This window comes from Plasmodium chabaudi (assembly GCF_900002335.3).
Source record: "Plasmodium chabaudi chabaudi strain AS genome assembly, chromosome: 13".
NCBI lineage: Eukaryota > Apicomplexa > Aconoidasida > Haemosporida > Plasmodiidae > Plasmodium > Plasmodium chabaudi.
The window spans coordinates 2,070,689-2,092,312 of record NC_030113.2 but is presented as its reverse complement, the minus strand read 5'-3'; the positions used below and the strand labels follow the sequence as shown (position 1 = coordinate 2,092,312).

Here is a 21,624-nt window from a genome sequence, read left to right as displayed (position 1 = left end):
AATGTAGCAAATGAATAAAAAGTGGCGACTAGCCAAATGGATGGAATAGCTATATATATAGCCATGAAATAAAATAAAAAAAAATGTCACTAAAATGAGCATACACCATATTATTCTCCCATTTTGTTTATTTTCACTGGCATAAAAAAGAGGAAAATCGAAATAGTTAGAGGATATTATGTGGAAAAGTGCCATAGCCCATCATTTAATTTTCTCATTAGAGTGTTATTTATTTTTTTAGTTGATTACTTCATGTGTTGTTGCAAACGATTTATTTTACATTGCCTGTTCATATATTTGTGTGTCTATTTTTAGAAATTTTATTTTTTTCCCATTTTTATTTGATGATTAAATAAATGCTATATTTTTTCATATATGTTGATACAATTTTCCCGTGTTGTATATTTTGTTTATTTATGGCTTGTTAAAATTGATAATTAAAAAAAGGTGTGTAAATTAAAGAAAAAAATTATCCTTCACCACTTGTGAAAATACGAGGGGGATAAAGCCTGAAAAGGAGAAAAATAAAATCGTGTGATTAATATAGGGTATATATAATGAAATCCATTTTTCTCTCTTTGTATAGACACTTGAAATAGCTTTGTTATTTCTTTTTAGCCTTACCGTATTTGCACTTGTATATGGAATACGAAAATAAGGTCGAATTTAAGAGATTAAACAAAAAGGAAAGAGAAAAAAATGTATTTGTGTCATTGTTGATATCAACATTATTGATAACAGATTTTTGTACTAAAAAAATCGAATTAATTAAAGTATTAATATAAATGCTTTTGAATATATCATTTAAAATATATAGATATGATTTAATTGTATATTCTTTTGCATATATATTATGAAGAGCAAATGAAAAAAAAAAAGTATATAGAACAGTATTTTCAAAATATTTAATATATATTTTATTTATAATGTTACTATAAGATTTTTTTTTTTCAATCTCTATATTATCATTTTTTTCTAAAAAAAACGGAATATTCATTTTGGCAAAATATTTTTCAAATAAATTTAAAGCTTCTTCTTTATAATAATTTTCATTATTTTGTGTAATGTCTAAATAAAATTTTAAAATAGAGTTTGAATTTTTTGCACTTTTTGCATATTTGCAAGAAATTAAAAAGAGTATTATTGATTTTATATCGTCACTATTTAGATTATTATTTTTATCAATTTCATCTTTTCGATTGTCTTTATGTTCATTCATTTGCATATTCCAAATTTCTTGTTCCCTTTGAATAACTTCATTAATACATTTTTCGTTCTTAAAAATGTATAGTAATAAGTAGGCTATTATTTCATCTCTGTCTTTATGGTTATGGAATAAATTCTTATTATATACAAGTTCCCAAATTTGGTCATATGTCAAAAAGGTATTATCATTATTGTTATTATTATTAGTACTATATTTTATATAATAAAAAATGATTGAAGAAAAAACAATTTTTTGTGTATTCTCTAGTTTATCATCTTTTATTTTTTCAAAAATATATTTCAATATATCTGCATTTTCTTTTTTATAATTTTCAATAATTTCTATAAAACAACTTTTACTTTTATACAACAATTCCAATAGATTCAGTAAAGCATTTTCTTTAACAGAATAATTTTCATTTTTTATACTATCTACTAGCTTGGTATAAAATCCATTTTTTATATATAAACTTAAATTATTTAGACCTAATGAACTCACAACACTACTTAATATTATATGATCAATAATATTTATATCATTTTTTGAAAAATAGTTCGGGTCTTTTTTTATATAATAATTATGAACAGTAAATATAAATGTACTTATATTAATCAAACTTACACATAAAAATATTTTTCGAAAATTTTTCTTTTTCTCTTTATGTACAATTGTTCTCATTATTCCATAATCATTTTTCATATTATTTGGTAGTGTGCTTATTTTCCTTTGAAATATGAATGGGGGAAATCTATTTTTATATCTTATTACATGATTCATCCTGGCTTATCTTTTTTTTATTTTATAACATCCTACTAAAAATCGAGTCCTTTTTAATTATACATTTTGCATAATATATAAAATATGTATAATTATATTTTTTGGGTATACCAATATCAAAACATCAAATTATAGGAGGTACTGAGAGTGGGAAAAATATAGCACAGCATGTAAAAATGGAAAGTATAAACATATCATACTCTATGTATGAAACTTGAAATATTTCATTACCAATTTATTATGTGTATTTCAAATCATTTTGTTCCGCAAAAGTATTTTTGCAACAATATTTAAAACATGCACAAAATTTATATTATATAAATATTTTATTTTCATTTTTTGAATCACGTAATAAAAGTAAATTAAAGCAAAAAATAGAAAACAACGTAAATATTATTTATACATACATTTTAAAATTACGAATATGGTTTGGCAAACACATAGCATAAATAGCTCTATATAAAAAACTTTTTTTTTTTTACTTTTTTTGGGAATTAAAAATTATGAACATTTTCAAGTTTATTTATATGCCAAAATTCTATTTTAGTATTTATAATGAATATCTAAATGCATACAGAAAGAAAATTAATAAAATCCCTTTCTCCATAAGAAGAACAGGTACAATGCAAAATATATATATAATATAGAAAGAGAGAGAGAGGAAGTACACACATACTATGGCTATATTATCAATATGCATAAATGACATGTATTTCCTTTTTTATCACTTTACAGCATCTGACAATCTTCCAGTTTTTTTAAAGTACAAAAATAATAAAAACATTGTCGTTACAGTTATAAGAAAAATTAAAGGAAACAAGGAGGTATATCAAATTTCAGCCATATTAAATTTTAATCACTTTCATGTACTCATGTATTATATTTTCCTATGTTCCATATACACTTATTCTATATTAAAATATGCAAACACACTTAATAAGAATTTATATAATTCGATATGAATATTAATTATGCAATTGTTTTATAATAATAATATATTGCTTATTTTGGCTTTTTTTTACATGTTAAAGATTTTAAAAAAGGAAATTGAAGCAATTTGCAACATCGATGTTATTGAAAAGCCGGATTGTTTTATGATAAGAGGAAATCACAAAAAGAAGATAAAAGACGTAATACACATTTGTATATAGTTACACTTTCTACATATTTTATTAAAACTTTTAAAAAATTTGAAAAACTATGCTTATTTTCGAACTTGTGCTTAGATTTCATAAAGAATGATATATTTTCGAGCGTTCAAAAAAAAATTAAAAAAATTATGTATAGGTCATAATAAAATGTGTTTTTTTATGAGCATTCATAAATATTTTTATTTTTTTTTTTTACAGTATTTTAAATATATTGGCTATTAAAGGAAGACATTTTTTTGGAAATTACAGCATATATATATTACTAATATATTATGCTAATTGTATAAATGGGAAGAAGATAAATCGTGTGTTATATTTTACACATTGTCCACGGTAAATTTATATATATTAAGTTACATTTTTTAATTATAAAAAAAAAAACAAAAAAAATACTGATATGTGCAATTGGATGTAAATTGTTCTGCATAATTTTTTTTTTTCCAAATATTTAATATAAAAAAATTAATAATGCAATATTAATAATGCATATTAATAATGTAATGCTATATTGTGAATGGAAAAAAGAAAAAATTAAAATTATGTAAATAGTTAAATAAATTTGAATAATTAAATGTTTATGATTTATAAGAAGAATAATGTGTTACATTATGTATAATATATGTAATGCATAACATTTGCCATTTTTCACGTAGGAATTTTATACATTGAAACGGAAATATATCTAACATATTTCAAAAATAATTTACAGAAAAATGCTAGATTATAACACATTATTATTATATATATAGTCGTATATATTTACAATAATTAAATTAAAAAAAAAAAAATATATATATGTATATACGATGAACATAGCTAGAATATTTCCCTTTCAAGCAAATATTTTAGCTAAAGCCAAAATTGGCAAATCACTGAATATAGGAAATAATGGGATGGCAATGAGCACATTAGCTAATGTACAGGACAGAAAATTAATATATGTTAATAAACCTGTACATGGGGGTATGATATATTGGAAATGTCGAGATATGATAAATACAATTAAAAAGAAAACAAAAAGGTGTACAAGATATTTAGAGTTAAATCATGATTTTGGAAGAGCAGCATTAGTCGGAGTTCCAAAAACAAGCTATGACCCAAAAAATAATATTATTTACATTCAAATGGACAACGAAGAGTGGGCAGGTTATTTTAATTAACTTTCATAAAACCGTCTTAACATCATATGCATTTGACATACTAATTTTGCCTTATTTTTGAATATATAAAAAGAATATATAAAAATAGTATGACTAATTTTTCCACTTTCTCATTTTCAGGTATCGGAAGTAAGGTTATGCTAAGCATATCTATGAACATTTTGTTTTATTTGCATATATCCTTTTGGATCTATTTCATATATTATAGAATGCTAGTAAATAACAAATTAAATGTATTTAGTAAATGGAAAGACGCCGAATAAATAGGATAGCAATATACAACTAGTCCACATAGTTTGCTTCATCACTTTATTTGCAAACATTTTTACAAAAATTAAAGTGTGTAAAGATATTGCTATAATATTTATCAAGCCATGACCTATACCCATATGCAAATAATTCATATCCTACTTCTTATTCCTTATATTATTGTATTGTAGTTGCCTATTTTTTTTTTGTTTTTTTTATAAAGCTAGTAAAACTTAAATATGGTTAGTAGAAATTGTGTAAAAAAGACTACCAAACTTATTACATATGGTAAATTACAGCATTTGATTATTTCAAAGAAATTAAAATAATATAAAGTTTTTTTAATTTTTCATGCTTAAAAATGACAAATTAAAATAATATTAATCATAAATAATATAAGTAATAAATAATTCGTGACATATTGAATATATACATTTATATAATAACAATATTATAAATCAAAAGATTTGGTGAAGATATGAATTCATATATAGAAATGTAAAATTAACACGAAAAAGTAAAAATATATATATCGTATGTAAATAATGTATTATTGAAACTAAAACTTAAAATTATATATAACATAATGTCATGAAAAAAATGGAAAGAAAAAGATCATGGAATGTATATTAACAGCATGCGCATATATAATATATAACATATAATATATAACATATAATATATGAATTATATAAATGCATAACAAGACAATATCTATAAAATATATATATATATATATATGGGTATGTATATACACATGTCTATTAAAAGTGCTATCGAAAATGTAAGTACATAAAATTGGGTCTTCCAATATATAAAAACACACACATATATTTAATTCCTTCAATAAATCGTAACTTTAATATAGTAGTAGTTAATGAATATTTAACTACTTATATGCATATTTCACATATGCACATATTTTAAAAAAAAAAGCCTCCACAAATAATATAATGGTAATACATAAATTATATTAGCTTTAACAAATTTTTATACTTATATTATATACATATATATATATGACTGTATTTAAAAAATTTGTTTTTTCAAAGCTGGACTAAATTTATATATCAACATTTATATTTCATCGTGAAATTATATATTTTTTGTGGCTATATACAATTATTTTTAAATTGTGTGTAAAAAAAAAAAATTTATAATTTGTATATATCCACATTTTGAACATATTAATTTTTCTTTATATATTTTTTAAATTATTAAAAAATGGTTATTTTTTGTGTGCGTTTTATTATGGTATTGAATTTTTAAAATGCGCTTTTTTTTCTCTTTCGCTTTCCTTGAGCATCCTCTTGTAATGTTGTATTCATTGAATCATAAAATTCACCTCCTTGTGTTTCAACATTTGATGATAAATAATCAGACATATATTCATTTTTTGGAGCCTTAGGAGTTTTAACAATGTCTTGCATATTATAACTTACAGAATTTTTATTTCCTTTGAATCTTACATTGGTTGTTCTTTTCTTTATACACTCACGATGTATTTTTAAAGCTTCATTATATACACCAAAATCTTCTGCTAATTGCCATAACATTGATAAATTAAAATATGGCAAATAACTAATTGATAAAGGTGGATTTTTATTTTTCATAATAATTTTACATTCATCATTATATTTATAAGCTTTTCTTAATAATTTTAACATTCTTTTTCGTCCTTCTGTTCCTAATGTTCTACATGCTCCATTCTTTTTACCATCATTGTTATTTGTTCGATCACTACTAGCTTTACTAGCTTCTGAAAAACTTGAACCTTTTAATTCTTTAAGTATTTGCGCATGTGTTCCTCTTTTTCCTGTTCCATCTTTTGTAGCTACTGTATCATTACTTTCGCTACCTGTATTTTCTAATCGATCTCTTTTTAAATCGGATTCATCAACTAATATATAATCTGAAATGTCATCAAAACTGCTTTGTAATTCATTTGGTATTTCACCACCAGAAAAAAAAGACGAGTCTATATTTGATGACATATCACTTGTTGCTTCATATTGGGCAGTTGAATATCTCATTGTCCTTAACCCAATATTATCTTCATCCTTTACATTTAATAATTCCATTTTTTTACCTTCTTTATTTTGAAAAAAAAAAAAAAAAAAAAATTTAAATATCTATATAAGCTAACTTATTCTGTATATCTCCCTAGTATTGTATTTATCGAATTTTCCGAATAAAAATGGGATAAACAATTTAAGTTAAAAAAAAATTACAATAAAGCTACTATATATGTATATGTAACGTATTGATATAATTCATAAATATAAAATGGATGTATAAAAATAAAAAAAATTTATTCTATATATTTGGAACATACTATTAATTATATATTTAATTACTTTTCAATAAATTGTATTTAATTTGATTTTTAATTATATAAACAAGTAAATACATAGACCTATTATAATACTGTGATGTTAATTAAAGAAGAATGAATATTATATATTCCTCTTTAAATATATACAACTATAAAGAAAATATTCATAATAATTCACTACAAAAGCATGTATATATGTATAGTTGAAATGAGAACAATTTCACAACATGTGCAACATTATAAATGGGCATAAACTTTATAGAAACGTGTGTAAACATAGAACAATTTACATAACACTATCTGTTAACAAGGATTTTTTATATTTTTTTACAATTGAAAATATGTAATATATATGAAAATTTCACACAATTTTTTTACATGGTTAAATTTTTAAAATTTATTAATTATTTACTATAGTGTATGCAATATATTGTAAAAATAGTGTTATATATTTTCACAATATAATAACAAGAAATATATGTATATTAATTTAAAAGGCATGAAATATGTAATATATTAAATTGAAAATATTTAAAAAAAACAACATTGGAAATACATTATATGCATATATATACATGGAATGAGACTTTAAAGAATTATTCTAACAAAAAAATTTTTATTTCAAAAAATTGTAAAAAAAAAAAAAAAAAAAAAAAATTGTTGTTAATTAAAAAGGTACACAAAAATAGCATGAAGCATAACAATATAATATGAACAATGGTATTGTATAACCAGTGAATTTTGTTGTATTGTTTACGAATTTTATAATATTACTTGATAAGTACGAGCACGATTACAATGTAAAAGTATTTATATGTACAAGCTAAATGTGGCGTATGTATATAAGCATTTTGTGCGTGCATTTATTTACATTTCTCTTAATCTTTTCATGCAATTATTATTTAATATAAAAACAAGTTTATAATAAATATTGTATTTTCCATATGCATATGAAAAATGGACACTTATTTATGTAGTATTAATAAAAATTTGCTTTAAAAAAATTATATTATTCATATTTAAAAAATATATATATAATAAAATAGACATTCATTAAATTACATAAATATACATTTTAATTAAATATAATAATATATATAAATCATAAAAATAAATATATTTATTTATTTGGGCTTTTAAACTATTTCCCTTTATATATATATCTGTATTATTTATATATCTTTCTCAAGAATATATTATTTTTTTTTTTTTTAATTTTATTTATTTATTTTACATATTATTTTTTAAGCTAAATAGTGACAAAATGTTTTTAAAAAAAAGGGCTATAAAAGATATATTAGACAAATATACGAAAAATTCGCATGAATATATATCATATATATATATAATAATATTTATTAAATACGTAAAAATATATATATGCTAATAGGAAAAAAAATATAACAGCACTAATATTTATATTTACACAATAAATATATATAATTTTATTCTTTTAATTTTTTTTACTTTAATAATCCATAATAACATACGTTTTTTATTTAGATTTATATTTACTATACATATATATAAATTTTCTTTTTTTCTACGAATGTATAGGAAAAATAAGGGACGTATAAATATTAAATTCGTTTAATATACTCGTGCCCAAATTATTATCTCTATACGATCTCTACGCATATCCAATGCAATATAATAATAACGGTATGTATATATATATATGTCACTAATATTTTGGCCTGTTAAATATTATACAAATTTTACTACAGTCACTGCGTTTACAATTTAGCTTAACATTTTGCTACGTCCCCATGTAAATATATATATGCAATGTCAATAAGATATTTAATTTGTTTATATATAATAAAAAGATATTACAAATTTAAACGAAATAAACTGCGGCGCTTAAGCATATATATATACTACATTTAGCGATTTAAAATGAAAATATACATATAAATAATATGTAAATAAATAAATAATAACACTACAATATATTTTTAAAAAATATTCTTTCTTTATTATAAAAACGTAAGCTATTTTTTAAAGTAAGTATATGCAATTTTTTTAATTTAACATTATATGTAATGCATATATATTTATTTACATATTTATAATTATAGACAATATTTTAAATGTAACAAAAGGAATATATCTTCCCCCCTTTTTTATTAACAATTTTTATAAAAAATGCAAAATATAAAAACTGCAAAAAAATGTAGTTTCATTCAATTATATACTTACTAAGTCTGTATTTACAAAAGCAATAAATATATTTTTTAAGCTTACTATATTTTATAACATAGAAAGCTTTTTAATTTACCGTTTTAAAAAAGCGGGGCATTTCATTAGTATGTATACTATGCAAATAAAGCAAGCACATTCATTATACACATATATAGCTTATATAACATTAATAATAAATAATATATATTGGATGTTTTACGCACCTACATAAATATGTAAACTTTTGTAATTTTTGTAATTTTTTGTAATTTTTTGTAATTTTTTGTAATTTTTTGGAAATAATTATGTAATAATTAACTGGATAACATTCACACTTTTGTACATTACAATTGTTCGCTTATAAAATAGTATTGAAAATTTTGTAAACTGTTAATTCATTGCTTATAAATATTAAAGTAAGGGAGTGCATACATAAAGTTAGAATTGTGTATGTACAGTCAGGTAATTTTTATTGTAAAATAAAAGCCATATATATATTCACTAATCACAAATAAACTACAACAAATATGTAACGAAATGAAAATATTTTTGTGCTTATAAAACATCATACATAAATGTGTGCATAACAATAAATCTATCTTATACTATAGTCACTAATAAATATACACTCTATAATCACATATTATATAAACAATTTAATAATAACACTCGTTTACGTCCTCCCTTTTAATATGCTATATAAAGGTAGAAGAAAAATGGCATTAATATATTTAATATATATATAATTATATTACGAATGAATGCGTCATATTTTCAATTACAATGAAATAAAATGTTTATACTATTATTATTATTATTACAAAAGTGATGAAATTAAAAAAAAATATATAAATGCTAATTTATATAAACAAAAAAATAAAGACAATTTATGTAATAATAAAAACATTCTATCACAAATATAAATTTATAATTAAAAAATTATATTGCCATTTTTTTTTTATAAAAAATAGACAATTTTTAATAATTATAATTTTCCACCCTTTTTAATTATTTTTTCCAAAATAATTGCACATGTTGGATTATATTTATTTGTATATATACATGTAATTTTATAACATCATCCTATATCCATTAATTATAAAAATAAATAAATTTGCCACATTATATATACCGACTATTTTTCATTATATTCATTTCTTTTTCATATTAATCGTGCAAAAATTCAATGAAATTAAAAAAAATTACACAAATGCGATTTTAATAAAATTTCCTTTTTTCTCTTCCCATTAATTATTTACATAATGGGCGTAAAAAATTTAAACCACCTAATCAGCTAATCAATCAGTTAACCAATTAATTTTCCAGTGCTAAAAATAAGGCATGTCTTTATTTGCAAATTCAATGAAAATATTTTATTTATTATTTTGTCTAAAATTGTTTTCATAAATATATGGGTTGTTTCAGTTTTATTTTATACAAATTGCCATCTCAATTATTTTATTTTTTTTTTCATAAAATTGGACAATAGTATTTGTAAATAATCATTTTAATATATATACATAAAAAGTTGAAAAAATTATATATTAAATTATTATTGAAAAAATTTTCATTAATCCTGTATAATTTTTTTTTTATTTTTTTGTCTTTATTACAATTTTTACACTTAAACATAAATAAATAAAATAGTTATTATAGTGTGTAAACTATCCTAGACTTGTAAAAATAATAAACAGTCTATTTTTATTACAAACTTAAAGACAAATAAGTTATATAGACATTTATTCAATCGTCGTATCCTTTATTTTATAGCTATTCATTTTTGGATTATATATATTTTTACTATAATTGCAGTTTAAAAAAAAAAGAAAAACAATATATTCACAAAATAAAAAATTAATTATTTAAGGAAAGGCTAAACCATAAAATGGTCATTAAATTATGTTACCAAATACATATAGTATAAATTAGCCATATGGTGTGTTTGCTAATTTTCCAAATAAACAAGCTTTATTTTTTTTTTTTATTAAATTTTAAGAAATTGTTTAATTTGTAAAAAATATTATTTTTTTTTATAAAGTATAATATTTGCATAAGGTTAAATAGTTATGCTTAGCCAATTATTTAAAAAAAATTATAATGGTAAATTATTTTTTATAATATTTATTATTTAATATTAATTAGCCATTTTGGTAATTCATTATATGTAGTTGGCTACTTAGTCTAGTGGTATGATTCTCGCTTTGGGTGCGAGAGGTCCCGGGTTCAATTCCCGGAGTAGCCCTTCAAAAATTATTTTATATCTTTTCATTTTGTCATTGTACTACTACTTTACTTATGAAAAAAATGCTATTATTTACGTACGCAAATTAATTGTTATATTATTTTTCTTATAAAAAGTAAGCATAAATATAAAATTTGTGACTACCTAAACAGGGCATATATATACACTATTTGGTTGAGAACATGCACAGCAATAAAATTTAAGGGCCATAATATTATATAGGGTGAAGGGGCGTCATACTATATGCATACTACATATACTTTTAATATTTTCATTTAAAAGCAATTATTATATATATAATAAGCTATACTATATAATATCCCTTTTTACGTATATATACAAAGGGGGTGTTTTTTACATATGCCTTAGGAACTAACTGGCGGAAAGCATATTATAATACATAATAAATACTATATAATAAGCTTACATGGAAAAAATATAAATATATAGGCTTCATTTAAGGAGGTATAAAAAAGAAAAATGGAATAAAATTTTTATTTTTTTTTTACATTATTTTTTATTTCATTTTTTCCACTTTTCTTTTTTTTAACTATTTTCCCATTTATTTTTTTATATTTTATATGGATTGGGAAATAGTGTTTTTTTTTTATATTTTTAATTTTATATTTTTTGGAAAATATTTTCCTTGGGTATACAAATTTTTTTTATGCAATTAGAAATATAGCAGCGCGTGGTTTCGATCCACGGTCCTGGGGGTTATGAGCCCCCCACTCTTCCTCTGAGCTACGCTGCTTTCAAAAAAATAATAGAAATAAAAATTATGGGTCTTAAATTTTGTATTAAAAAGATGATAACGATAAAAATAAATTTTTATTGTCGTGTATCATTTTATTTTATGATACACTTTTAATATTTGTAATATTTTTTTTGTATTCAAAATAAATTCTATTTTGAAAATTTAACAATTAACATTTTAACAATTTTTCGATATAAAATATTATGCATTTTTTTGTGAGCAATTTTATATTTTAAAGGATATATTATACACAAAATAAAAAATTTCATTTTTATCTTTATACTTACCATTTTTAATAAAATTATTTTTATATTTAGTAAAATAGTTGGAAAATTAGTGGAAAAGGGATAAATAATAAAATATAGGGAGACGATTTGACTTTTTTTTTTTATAAACTTTTTATATAAAATGCATTTATTACTTTTGCGTCATAAATGTTAGTATTAACACAATTTTATGGATTTATATTTACATAAAAAGAGAAAAATACATAGCTTTAGAAAATGCGCAAATTCACTAGGTATTCATAAATATATGCTTATAATACATTTGGGAAATAATGAGAGTTTTCTTTATATTAATATCTACCAATATTGCTAATAATATCTTTTTAATAGTATAATGTGATGAAATAATTTTGTTCATAATTTTTCATTTTTTACCTGAACGGCAATATATATTTATTTCACAAAAAAAAAAGGTATAGAAATTGGAAAGGTATGAGTGTTTAAATCGCTAGCTAATTAATCTTATCATTATTGAACATATGTTTTTATATGAATAAAGGAAAATTGGGATAACTAGCTCAGTAAATTCTACATAAAATTTATTTCATTTAGCTAGCTGGAATAGCACTAACAAAAAAAAAAAATAAAAATAATTTACCTTGCATATGCATATTAATCTATAACATCCATAATATAGCAAATTTCTGTGATCTATCTAATTAATAATCATAGGTATAGCATAAATGGTGGGATATTAAATATTGTTTTCTACAAGTAGTTTTTTTGCAAGTGAATTTATTTATAGTGTGTCTTTTTATTTTGATAAATAATAGATTATGGTATAAAAAGCAAGGTAAACAATGTTACAATAATAATTCATTTAGTTATATTTTTTTTATTGAGGTTAAGACCATTCTTTTCTCTTTTCTTCATGAACAAATGGATATGCATTGAGAAAATGATAGCACAAAGATATTATATAGTATAATATAGCATTTTATTTTACAATTATTTCACTATTATATAAATTTAATTGTAATATTTCCATCCTATAATAAATCAAAAAATATACCTACATAAGTATAGCAATATGCACTATACACCTTACTTTAGAAAAAAAATTATTTCATAACCTTAAAGAGGAATGTGCTATGTATAAGAAAATGGTGTTATTTTTTCTATATATATCAATAATATATATTTTTTAAATAGGAAAAAAAAATTGTATTTATTATATATTACAATTTTTTACATTTTTGGTTTGTCATATAAAATTTATAAAAATTTCAATTTTATTTATTCCTTCACAAATGTTGGATTGTTTCGTTTATTTGGCTAGTCATTATTCAACTATTTTTTTTGTAATATAATATAATTAAAAAAATTATAAAAAAAAAAATGAAATTATATTCATGTGTAATTTACACATGCATATTATGCAAAGTAATATCTCTTATTAAAGTTTTCTATTGCTCTTTTTGGTATTTGATAAATGTCCATTTTTTTGTGAATAATTTAAATTATAATGAAATATGGAAAAGGCATATAGACGTTAGTAAAAATGATATCCTTATTTTATTTGTGCCACCATACCTAACTTCAAAACATCAAAAACTACAGATATTATTTAGTAACAATAACAATGAAAATATAGAGAATCGAATTGATATATATGCAGAAAATGCAAATCAGGAAAACAACCAAAATGAAGCTTCTATTAGTTCATATGTTGTTTCACTTTTATATAATAAAGAAAATTACATTGTATTATTTTATATTTTTTCTTATATCTATTGTTATTATATTGAGCAAATACAAAATATAATTAATCATGTTATAACTCAAGAACAAAAACATAAAACCCATAGCAGTCACTTCTTTTATCAGTATGCATATGCTAAGGAGGTGTACAATGATTCATCAAAAAATAAACAAAAATATCTTAGCTTTATTGAGAATAATGATAAAATATCTAACCCAGATGGTGTTGATAATAAAAATGGTAAAGAAAAAAATAAAACTACTTCTAATTCAATGTTAGCAAATATAAGTAGTGAAGGAGCACATGCCTATTCATCAATTGGTGTCCTAATTAATGAAAATCAAATTAAAAAAGACAAAGAAAATTATGTTAATAATAAAAGTTTATATAACAAGTGTAAAGACAATGAAACTACCAAATGTGAATATAATAATGAAAAAAAAATTATAAAAAATGAAATTCATAAATTAAATGAATATAAAAAACAAAATGAAGATAATAATCCTTATATGAATCATATATTGAATAATAAATATTATCTTAAAAAAAAAATAAAAACTCTTTTAAAAAAAACAAAGATAGCACGATCATATGAATTAGAGGTTATCCATTTACCAAGGACAGAAATAACACAAAATGAAACAACTATAATAAAACAAAATAAAAAAAATATATGTTCAAACTGTGTTATTAATTCTGATGAATCCTTATATTCTTTAAAAATTAGAGATGAAAATATTTATAGCAACATCGAAAAGTTGATCCAAAAGGGGAAGCGATCTGATGTTGGAGCATACTACGATTTTGACAAAGTTTTTTATTTAAGTGATGTGCATAATGAAGATAAACCAACTTATCAACCAATGCCCAATTGGATAAAAAGTAAATACAAAATGCTTGATTTTACAAAACATTTATTTTTAGAAAATCCAGAAAAAAAAGATGATGAGAAAAATAATAAAGTAGATAAATATTATAATAAAAGAGTAAACTATTCTATTCAAAATAAATTAGGGGCAGGTGCATATGGAGAAATATGGTATGGTATTAATTTAAATAAAAATGTGCCATTTCGGAATGTGGTTTTGAAAAAGATACTTATAAAAAAAAGGGTCGATGAAAATGAAAAAAACTTAAATGATGATGAGAGAGAAAAGGAATATGAAATAAGTGCTATGAGGGAAGTATATTTTGGAGAAATTTTTAAAAATTGTGATAATATAAGTAGATATATAGAACATTTTAAAGAATATGAAATTAGTGAAGATACTAAAGAACATATTACATTTATATGGATTGTATTTGCAAATGAAGGATATTCACTATCACAACATCTGTTTGAAACGGATAAAAATAACTCTGGTATGATTAGTCCTAGTAAATTATGGTGGAGTATAAAAAAACAAAATATAGGAATGTTAGTAATAAAAGATTTGATGCGTCAAATATTAAATGGTATAAATATTGCTCATAAAAAAGATATTACACACCGAGATATTAAAATGGAAAATATTTTTGTATCACCAAATACTCCATTTACTGTTCGAGTAGGGGATTGGGGTAGTGCCGTTGAATATAAAAATGAATCGTTTTTTTTTACACCTACTATGGAAGAAGAAACACAAGGGTATCAACCTCCAGAATCTTTATTTGGGCATATGAAAAATAATTTTATGCGATTACCATATTATGATATGTGGGGTATTGGAATAGTATTCTTACAATTTGTGTTAGGTACCAAAAATCCCTTGGAAGTAAAAAATAAAAGAAATGAAATGAAATTAAAACGAATGTATTCAAAATATTCTAAAGATACATTAAAAGAAGTAATTTTTATACAAGGGCTTTCGGAATTATGTTTAATACCGTGGGCTAGTCAACCCCCTGATAGGCTTATACCTCTCTATGATATGAGAGATAATGAAAAAAACGCACTTCAATATTCTTCTATATATAGAAAAAATTTAATTATAAACAAACTAGAATATTTCGCTAATACGAAAAATCTTACTGAAATTAAACGAAAAAAATATAACCTTATTAATAATATGATGTCTAATAAGTACAATTCATTAATATCTTTGCCAAATTCCCCAGTGTGCCCAAACTGGAAATGTATACATAAATATAATGAACAATCGAACTATAATAAATATAATACTATTAAATTTGATAAAATTCAAAGTAAATTCCTTCAACAAAGAAAGGAAAATTATACATTTTTTAAAAATAATTGCAATGATGAGCAGTTCCAAAAAATATTACAAGAACGTGATCCATCAGGTGTTGGACTGCCGGATAAAAATGCTCGCGACCTTCTTAGACGTCTCCTCGATTTCGATTACAAAACAAGGATAACTTCCGAAGAAGCTCTTAAGCATGCATGGTTTTCAGATAGCTAAGAAATTTTCTTAACAATTATGACTCAGCTAGCTAAATTGTATTTTTATTTTGGTATTTTTTTTTATTGTTGTTGTATTTACCTGCACGTACATATTTTATTTAAATTAACTTGGTATTTTTTGTGTGCAAAAATACATATATGTAATATTACGATATTATATATACTAATGAAATATTTTTCCGCTTTTTTATGACTCAACTTTTCCAATTTTTATAATCGTCTTTCATTTTAACATAACATTTAAATATAATTTTTAAACAATATTCATAATTTATTATGCTTATAAATTTACATATGCTTATGTATGCATTATTGGGAATATTTTCCTACTAACCAACTATATAGTAAAATGTACATACACTTGTTTTATGCAAGTAAATGAAAAAATAATGTCTACATAATAAATGAATGCCCACAAGCACATTCCTTTAATGTCCTTTTTTTTACACACACTTAATTATACGAAATTTGTTACTAGAACAAATAAGAATTGTTAACTATATTATGCTATCAAATAATGTACAGGTTTATATACATTGTAAATGAGAAAAATTATTTAAAACTTTTGTATACTTTTTAAAATTCAATTTTTTTAAATAATTGTTATGTATAGTTTAAAATTTTACTTAAACCAGATTAGGGTGATACTTATGTTGTCATAATTGATGTTACTGTTATTACCACTATTTCGATCTATATTCATGTGAATATTTTTAATTTTGCTTTTTTTATTAAATGAAATATATTGTTATTTTTTCTTTTTTGTCCTTTTTTAATGCTCTTAAGTTTGGAAATTCCATTATTCGACCAAATGAAATAAATAAAAAAACATTTATCTTTTCTGGAGACGCTGATTTAGATGATAAATATCCGAGAGGAAATGAATCATCAGAAAATAATAATGAAGTTGAAGAAAATGATATGAATAGGATTATAAGGGAAAACAAAGCTGCTACCAAATCTGATGAAAATATAAAAAGTAAGACAAAAAATGAGAGACTGCAAATGCCCCATATTGTGAAAATGTATAGACATACCTTTTATTATCATAGGGGTCTAAACATATATAGTATTCAAAATATATATACTTAATATGAATAAAAAAACTTTTTTAATTATTTAAATAATTTTTAAACATATATTTTTCTCATCATTTTTCTTTATTCATTTCTAGACATTGTTAATGAGTCAGAAAATATGATTAAGCAGAAATACAATATCAATGAGTTACCACCATCGGGCCTTACTGAAGTAAAGCATTGAATTAAATGACGTTTACATTTATACGATTTTCAAGAAATGTATATTCACATATATTTATGTGTATACCCATTTTAGGAAGAAGAAGAAGAAGCCAGGGAGGATAGTGAATTTTTATCTGATCACTTGGAAGAATCGGCTCAAAACTTTTCATCATCAGATGGCCAAGTATTAAAAAAAAAAATATATTTCTATAAATAATTTTTTTTTATATTAATATTGGAATATGATTATTATATTTTCTTTTCTTTTTAGAATGAAGATCTGAAGGAAAAAGAAACTGAATCCGAAAATATAAAGAAATATCAAGCGGAGGTTATCAATGCAATGAACAAAGATACAATATACAAAAAAATGGATTCTAATAAAATAGAAGAAGTTGAGCAAGTAAATGATAAAATGTTTTTTATTTGCATTTAATTTAAAAATATATTTATATATATACATATGTATGACATTTTTTTTCACTTTTGAGATGACTGATGATTCAGATGAGGTAAGAATTATTTAGACTTCAAAAAAAATGTATATGTATATTTTATTTTTCCACAATTTTTTATTCCCTTTTTCGTAAATTAGGTGTGCATTCAAGATTACTCATTGCCATGCCCCTTTAACTTTTTTCGAACGAGCTCGGGTTGCGTGCCCCTACCATCGTATGAAGGCCCATGCAATGAGGTATTCACTGCTTCCGTTCATGTTGCTACATTTTGCATATTTTTCTATATTTTACTACATTTTCTACATTCTGTTTGGACGAACAAATCAGGTGCAGGAGAAGCTGATGTACTTGTACGACAACCAGAAGGAAAGTTGGGCTGACATTTGTGACTCAAATTGGGAATGCCTTCCTTTAAAGTGTAAATATGGAACCGACTACAATTCAGTGTGTCCTATTAATTGGATTGATATGGGGAAAGGAGTATGTCGAAGTTTATATAAAAATAATAAATGCAGAAGTGCTATTGATTTTTCTGATAAAACCATATCTGAAAAAAAAGAATTCGAAACATTATGTGGAATAAGATGGAGATGCAAATCAGTAATTTATGAAACTAATTTTGATTCTCTATGTCCATTAAATTGGACAAAAATAGATCAGTATAAATGTAAATCACCAAGTGATTATAATGGACCATGCCCCAAAATATCAAACTTTAAAAAATATAATACTGAAGAAGGAAAAAAAAGTATTGAAATTGCCTGCTTAGTTAATTGGCCTTACAGTATCAGAGTTAATGAATATGAACGGGATTACAATGTACCGTGCCCAATGTAAGAAATAATTGTTATCATATAGTTTTTTTTTTAAAGGGAATATATGCATATTAAAATGTACATGTATATATATACATTTGTGTGTTTGCTTTTTTCATTTTTAAGTGGGTGGTTTCTACTAAATAACGGATTTTGTCGTGCCCCAGAAAATTATATAAAAAGCTCAAAGTGCAATGATGAGGTTGGATTTTTTAATATGACTTCACAACAAAAGGAATCTTTTTCCATTTCTTGTAATGTGGATTTTCCTTTTAAAGGTAATTAAACATGACAAAAGAATGCAATCTAGTAACCTTTATCCAGTACTAGTTTTATTTTTAACACAAATTAAATATGCATATATGCTTGTTCCTATTTTTATTAATAGATCGAGAGAATTGCCAACGTAACTACTCGTTCAAATGCCCTTTAGGGTGGATACCATCAAATCAAGAAGGATTTTGTAAATCGCCAATTAATTATAAAAGTAAAATTTGTAAATCATATTCTAAATTTCAAAATGTTTCAGATAGTCAGAGAAATTATTATTTAAAGTTTTGTAATATAGATTGGCCATGTATATCTGAAATTCAGAATTCACATGTAAAGCTTTTCAATTTTTAATGTCTTTATTTTTTGCTTTATACTAATATTTATTTTTTTTTTTTTATTTTACACACATGCCTGCACATATAATACATATATGCATGTTCACTTTTCGAACAATTCCAGATATACACTAAGTTACCCTTTAATTATTCTGGGGAACGACAGCCCAAATGGGATAATGGTAAATATATAAAATAATATTTTGTTGCTTTTTTATTTATGACATTGCACACACGGTGGATATATATGTTTGGTGATTTTCGCTAGCTGTCTAGCTAACTTTTTATTTATGAACATAATATTTTTTTTTCAGGCCCAGTTGACTCAATAACCGGATCAATTATTTAAATAACTTTTATTAGTATTTATTTATACAAATAGAATATATATCCGTAAAATGATAGAACATTATTATTAATTAGTTGAAATGAGGATAGAAAATATATTCTCATTTTCATTTTTTTTAATATTCCCAAAAATTGGAAATATCTGCACTTATATATTTTCTTCTTAATGAATAGGAAGTAAAGGGTGTAGAAAAGAATGACGAGAAAAAAAAAATATATATACCAGTTGGATTTTGAAAATTTTATATTTTTACATTTGTCAATAAGCATGAGGGAGGGCATCATAATATTTTATGAAAAGCCACATAATTATTTTACTTTGTTTTTGTCAAAGCATGTTTTTTATTTAATTTTTTTTTTTACAACATATTGTATTTATTTATATGCTTACTTTGTTGTCTTAAAAGGACAATAAAAAAAAAACAAAAAATTTATTTCTCCATTTAAAATGGATATCCTTTTACTAAGTGTAAAAAAAAAAGTAAGAGAAAAATAGCGAACTATTCTTAATACCCAAATGATATATTCGCATGTTATATTTTTATGCATAAATATTTGGTAGTAACTAATTTTGTTCTTATGATTTATGTTGTGCAGTGTATAATATAAATTATGTACATATTTGTTTATTTGATTTTGCTGATTTATTTTAAAAATAATATGGCATATTTTTTTTAAGTAAAAAAAAATCCAAAAAGTATGCCCCCAAATACCATTTCCAAAAATATGCATTATGCGTTAACAATTAACAAGTGGAAAATTGGGATGCAATAAATAGGAGAAAAAGTAATACGATTAAACGACCAGAAAAAAAATAATAATAAATATGTATATTTAATAATAATACTAATAAGTATAATAATTAGACTGAATTTAAAAAAAAATACTTTATATATAGCATACAATTTTTGAAAATATTATTTACACAAATTTTGGGCTAAAAATTGTTCTGTTTACTTTTTTTTTAAATGTAAATTTATTCTCCCCCCATAAAAAAAAATTAGAATAAATTTATTTTAAAATTGTTGTATACAATGATACTTGTATCATTTATATAAAAAGGGAAAAAAATAAAGTTAAAAATATTGGAGATAATGAATATATATTGCATATAAAAATAATTGCTACTTTTTGCATATTCATAATTTGTTAAATATATACAAATAGCATATCTTTTTTAGTTTGTTTTTTTGTGTTTTTTCCCATCTTTCATTCTTTTAATGTTTATATTTTTAAAGCAATAAATGTGGCATACCAATTTTGATATAATAAAGAGAATATTTAAAAGAGACCAACACAAAAGAAAAAGTAAAACCATTTGATACATTATTTCCATTCTTTTATTTTTTTTTTTGGTTTTTTTTTGAAGATACATATTGTAATATATATGCATACATTCCTCAATTCCCTTCGAAAGGAGTTGCTAAGAAGATATATTATTTTAATTACCATTTAAACAGTAGAACAATAAAATGGTGGTAATTATTATATAAAAAATATATATGTATTTGTTTTTTTCTTATTTGAATATCAATATATTTATTATTACCTTTAGCCTTTTACAAAAAAAATATATATATCGAATAAATACAGAATATATATATTATTACTGAAACTAAAATGTTTATTAACATTTTGGGTATCCAAAATTGATATAGGCTATATGCATGTCTGATCATACAGGCATATATTAAAT

At 22.4% G+C, this 21,624-nt stretch overlaps 6 protein-coding genes and 2 non-coding genes across 8 annotated transcripts; 5 read left to right on the top strand and 3 right to left on the bottom strand.

Moving 5' to 3' along the window:
• Positions 1–456: 456 nt before the first annotated feature.
• PCHAS_1357600 (conserved Plasmodium protein, unknown function) lies at positions 457–1,984 on the bottom strand (the record flags this gene model as incomplete). The annotated part of the gene is made up of 2 exons (XM_016799429.1): positions 457–509; positions 625–1,984. The coding sequence occupies 2 exons, from the start codon at positions 1,982–1,984 to the stop codon at positions 457–459; spliced, it is 1,413 nt and encodes a 470-aa protein (XP_016654718.1).
• A 503-nt stretch (positions 1,985–2,487) lies between these two features.
• Positions 2,488–3,357, top strand: PCHAS_1357500 (mitochondrial ribosomal protein L49 precursor, putative; the record flags this gene model as incomplete). The annotated part of the gene is made up of 4 exons (XM_016799428.1): positions 2,488–2,602; positions 2,720–2,808; positions 3,016–3,114; positions 3,334–3,357. 4 exons carry the CDS (start codon positions 2,488–2,490, stop codon positions 3,355–3,357), a joined length of 327 nt encoding a protein of 108 aa, XP_016654717.1.
• Positions 3,358–3,941: 584 nt separating this feature from the next.
• PCHAS_1357400 (cytochrome c oxidase subunit ApiCOX14, putative) lies at positions 3,942–4,558 on the top strand (the record flags this gene model as incomplete). The annotated part of the gene is made up of 2 exons (XM_729639.2): positions 3,942–4,281; positions 4,416–4,558. The coding sequence occupies 2 exons, from the start codon at positions 3,942–3,944 to the stop codon at positions 4,556–4,558; spliced, it is 483 nt and encodes a 160-aa protein (XP_734732.2).
• Positions 4,559–5,809: 1,251 nt separating this feature from the next.
• On the bottom strand, positions 5,810–6,625 carry PCHAS_1357300 (conserved Plasmodium protein, unknown function; the record flags this gene model as incomplete). Its single annotated transcript, XM_730925.2, has 1 exon — positions 5,810–6,625. The coding sequence occupies one exon, from the start codon at positions 6,623–6,625 to the stop codon at positions 5,810–5,812; it is 816 nt and encodes a 271-aa protein (XP_736018.2).
• A 4,608-nt stretch (positions 6,626–11,233) lies between these two features.
• Positions 11,234–11,305, top strand: PCHAS_1357260. The gene has a single exon. It is a non-coding gene; the product is annotated as a tRNA-Pro (tRNA).
• A 682-nt stretch (positions 11,306–11,987) lies between these two features.
• On the bottom strand, positions 11,988–12,059 carry PCHAS_1357240. Its single transcript has one exon. It is a non-coding gene; the product is annotated as a tRNA-Met (tRNA).
• A 1,628-nt stretch (positions 12,060–13,687) lies between these two features.
• Positions 13,688–16,453, top strand: PCHAS_1357200 (serine/threonine protein kinase, putative; the record flags this gene model as incomplete). Its single annotated transcript, XM_734615.2, has 1 exon — positions 13,688–16,453. The coding sequence occupies one exon, from the start codon at positions 13,688–13,690 to the stop codon at positions 16,451–16,453; it is 2,766 nt and encodes a 921-aa protein (XP_739708.2).
• Positions 16,454–17,190: 737 nt separating this feature from the next.
• On the top strand, positions 17,191–19,929 carry PCHAS_1357100 (CPW-WPC family protein; the record flags this gene model as incomplete). Its single annotated transcript, XM_016799426.1, has 11 exons — positions 17,191–17,434; positions 17,630–17,706; positions 17,794–17,883; positions 17,971–18,102; positions 18,191–18,211; positions 18,295–18,393; positions 18,485–18,990; positions 19,099–19,250; positions 19,361–19,575; positions 19,705–19,762; positions 19,895–19,929. The coding sequence occupies 11 exons, from the start codon at positions 17,191–17,193 to the stop codon at positions 19,927–19,929; spliced, it is 1,629 nt and encodes a 542-aa protein (XP_016654716.1).
• Between the last annotated feature and the right edge of the window lie 1,695 nt (positions 19,930–21,624).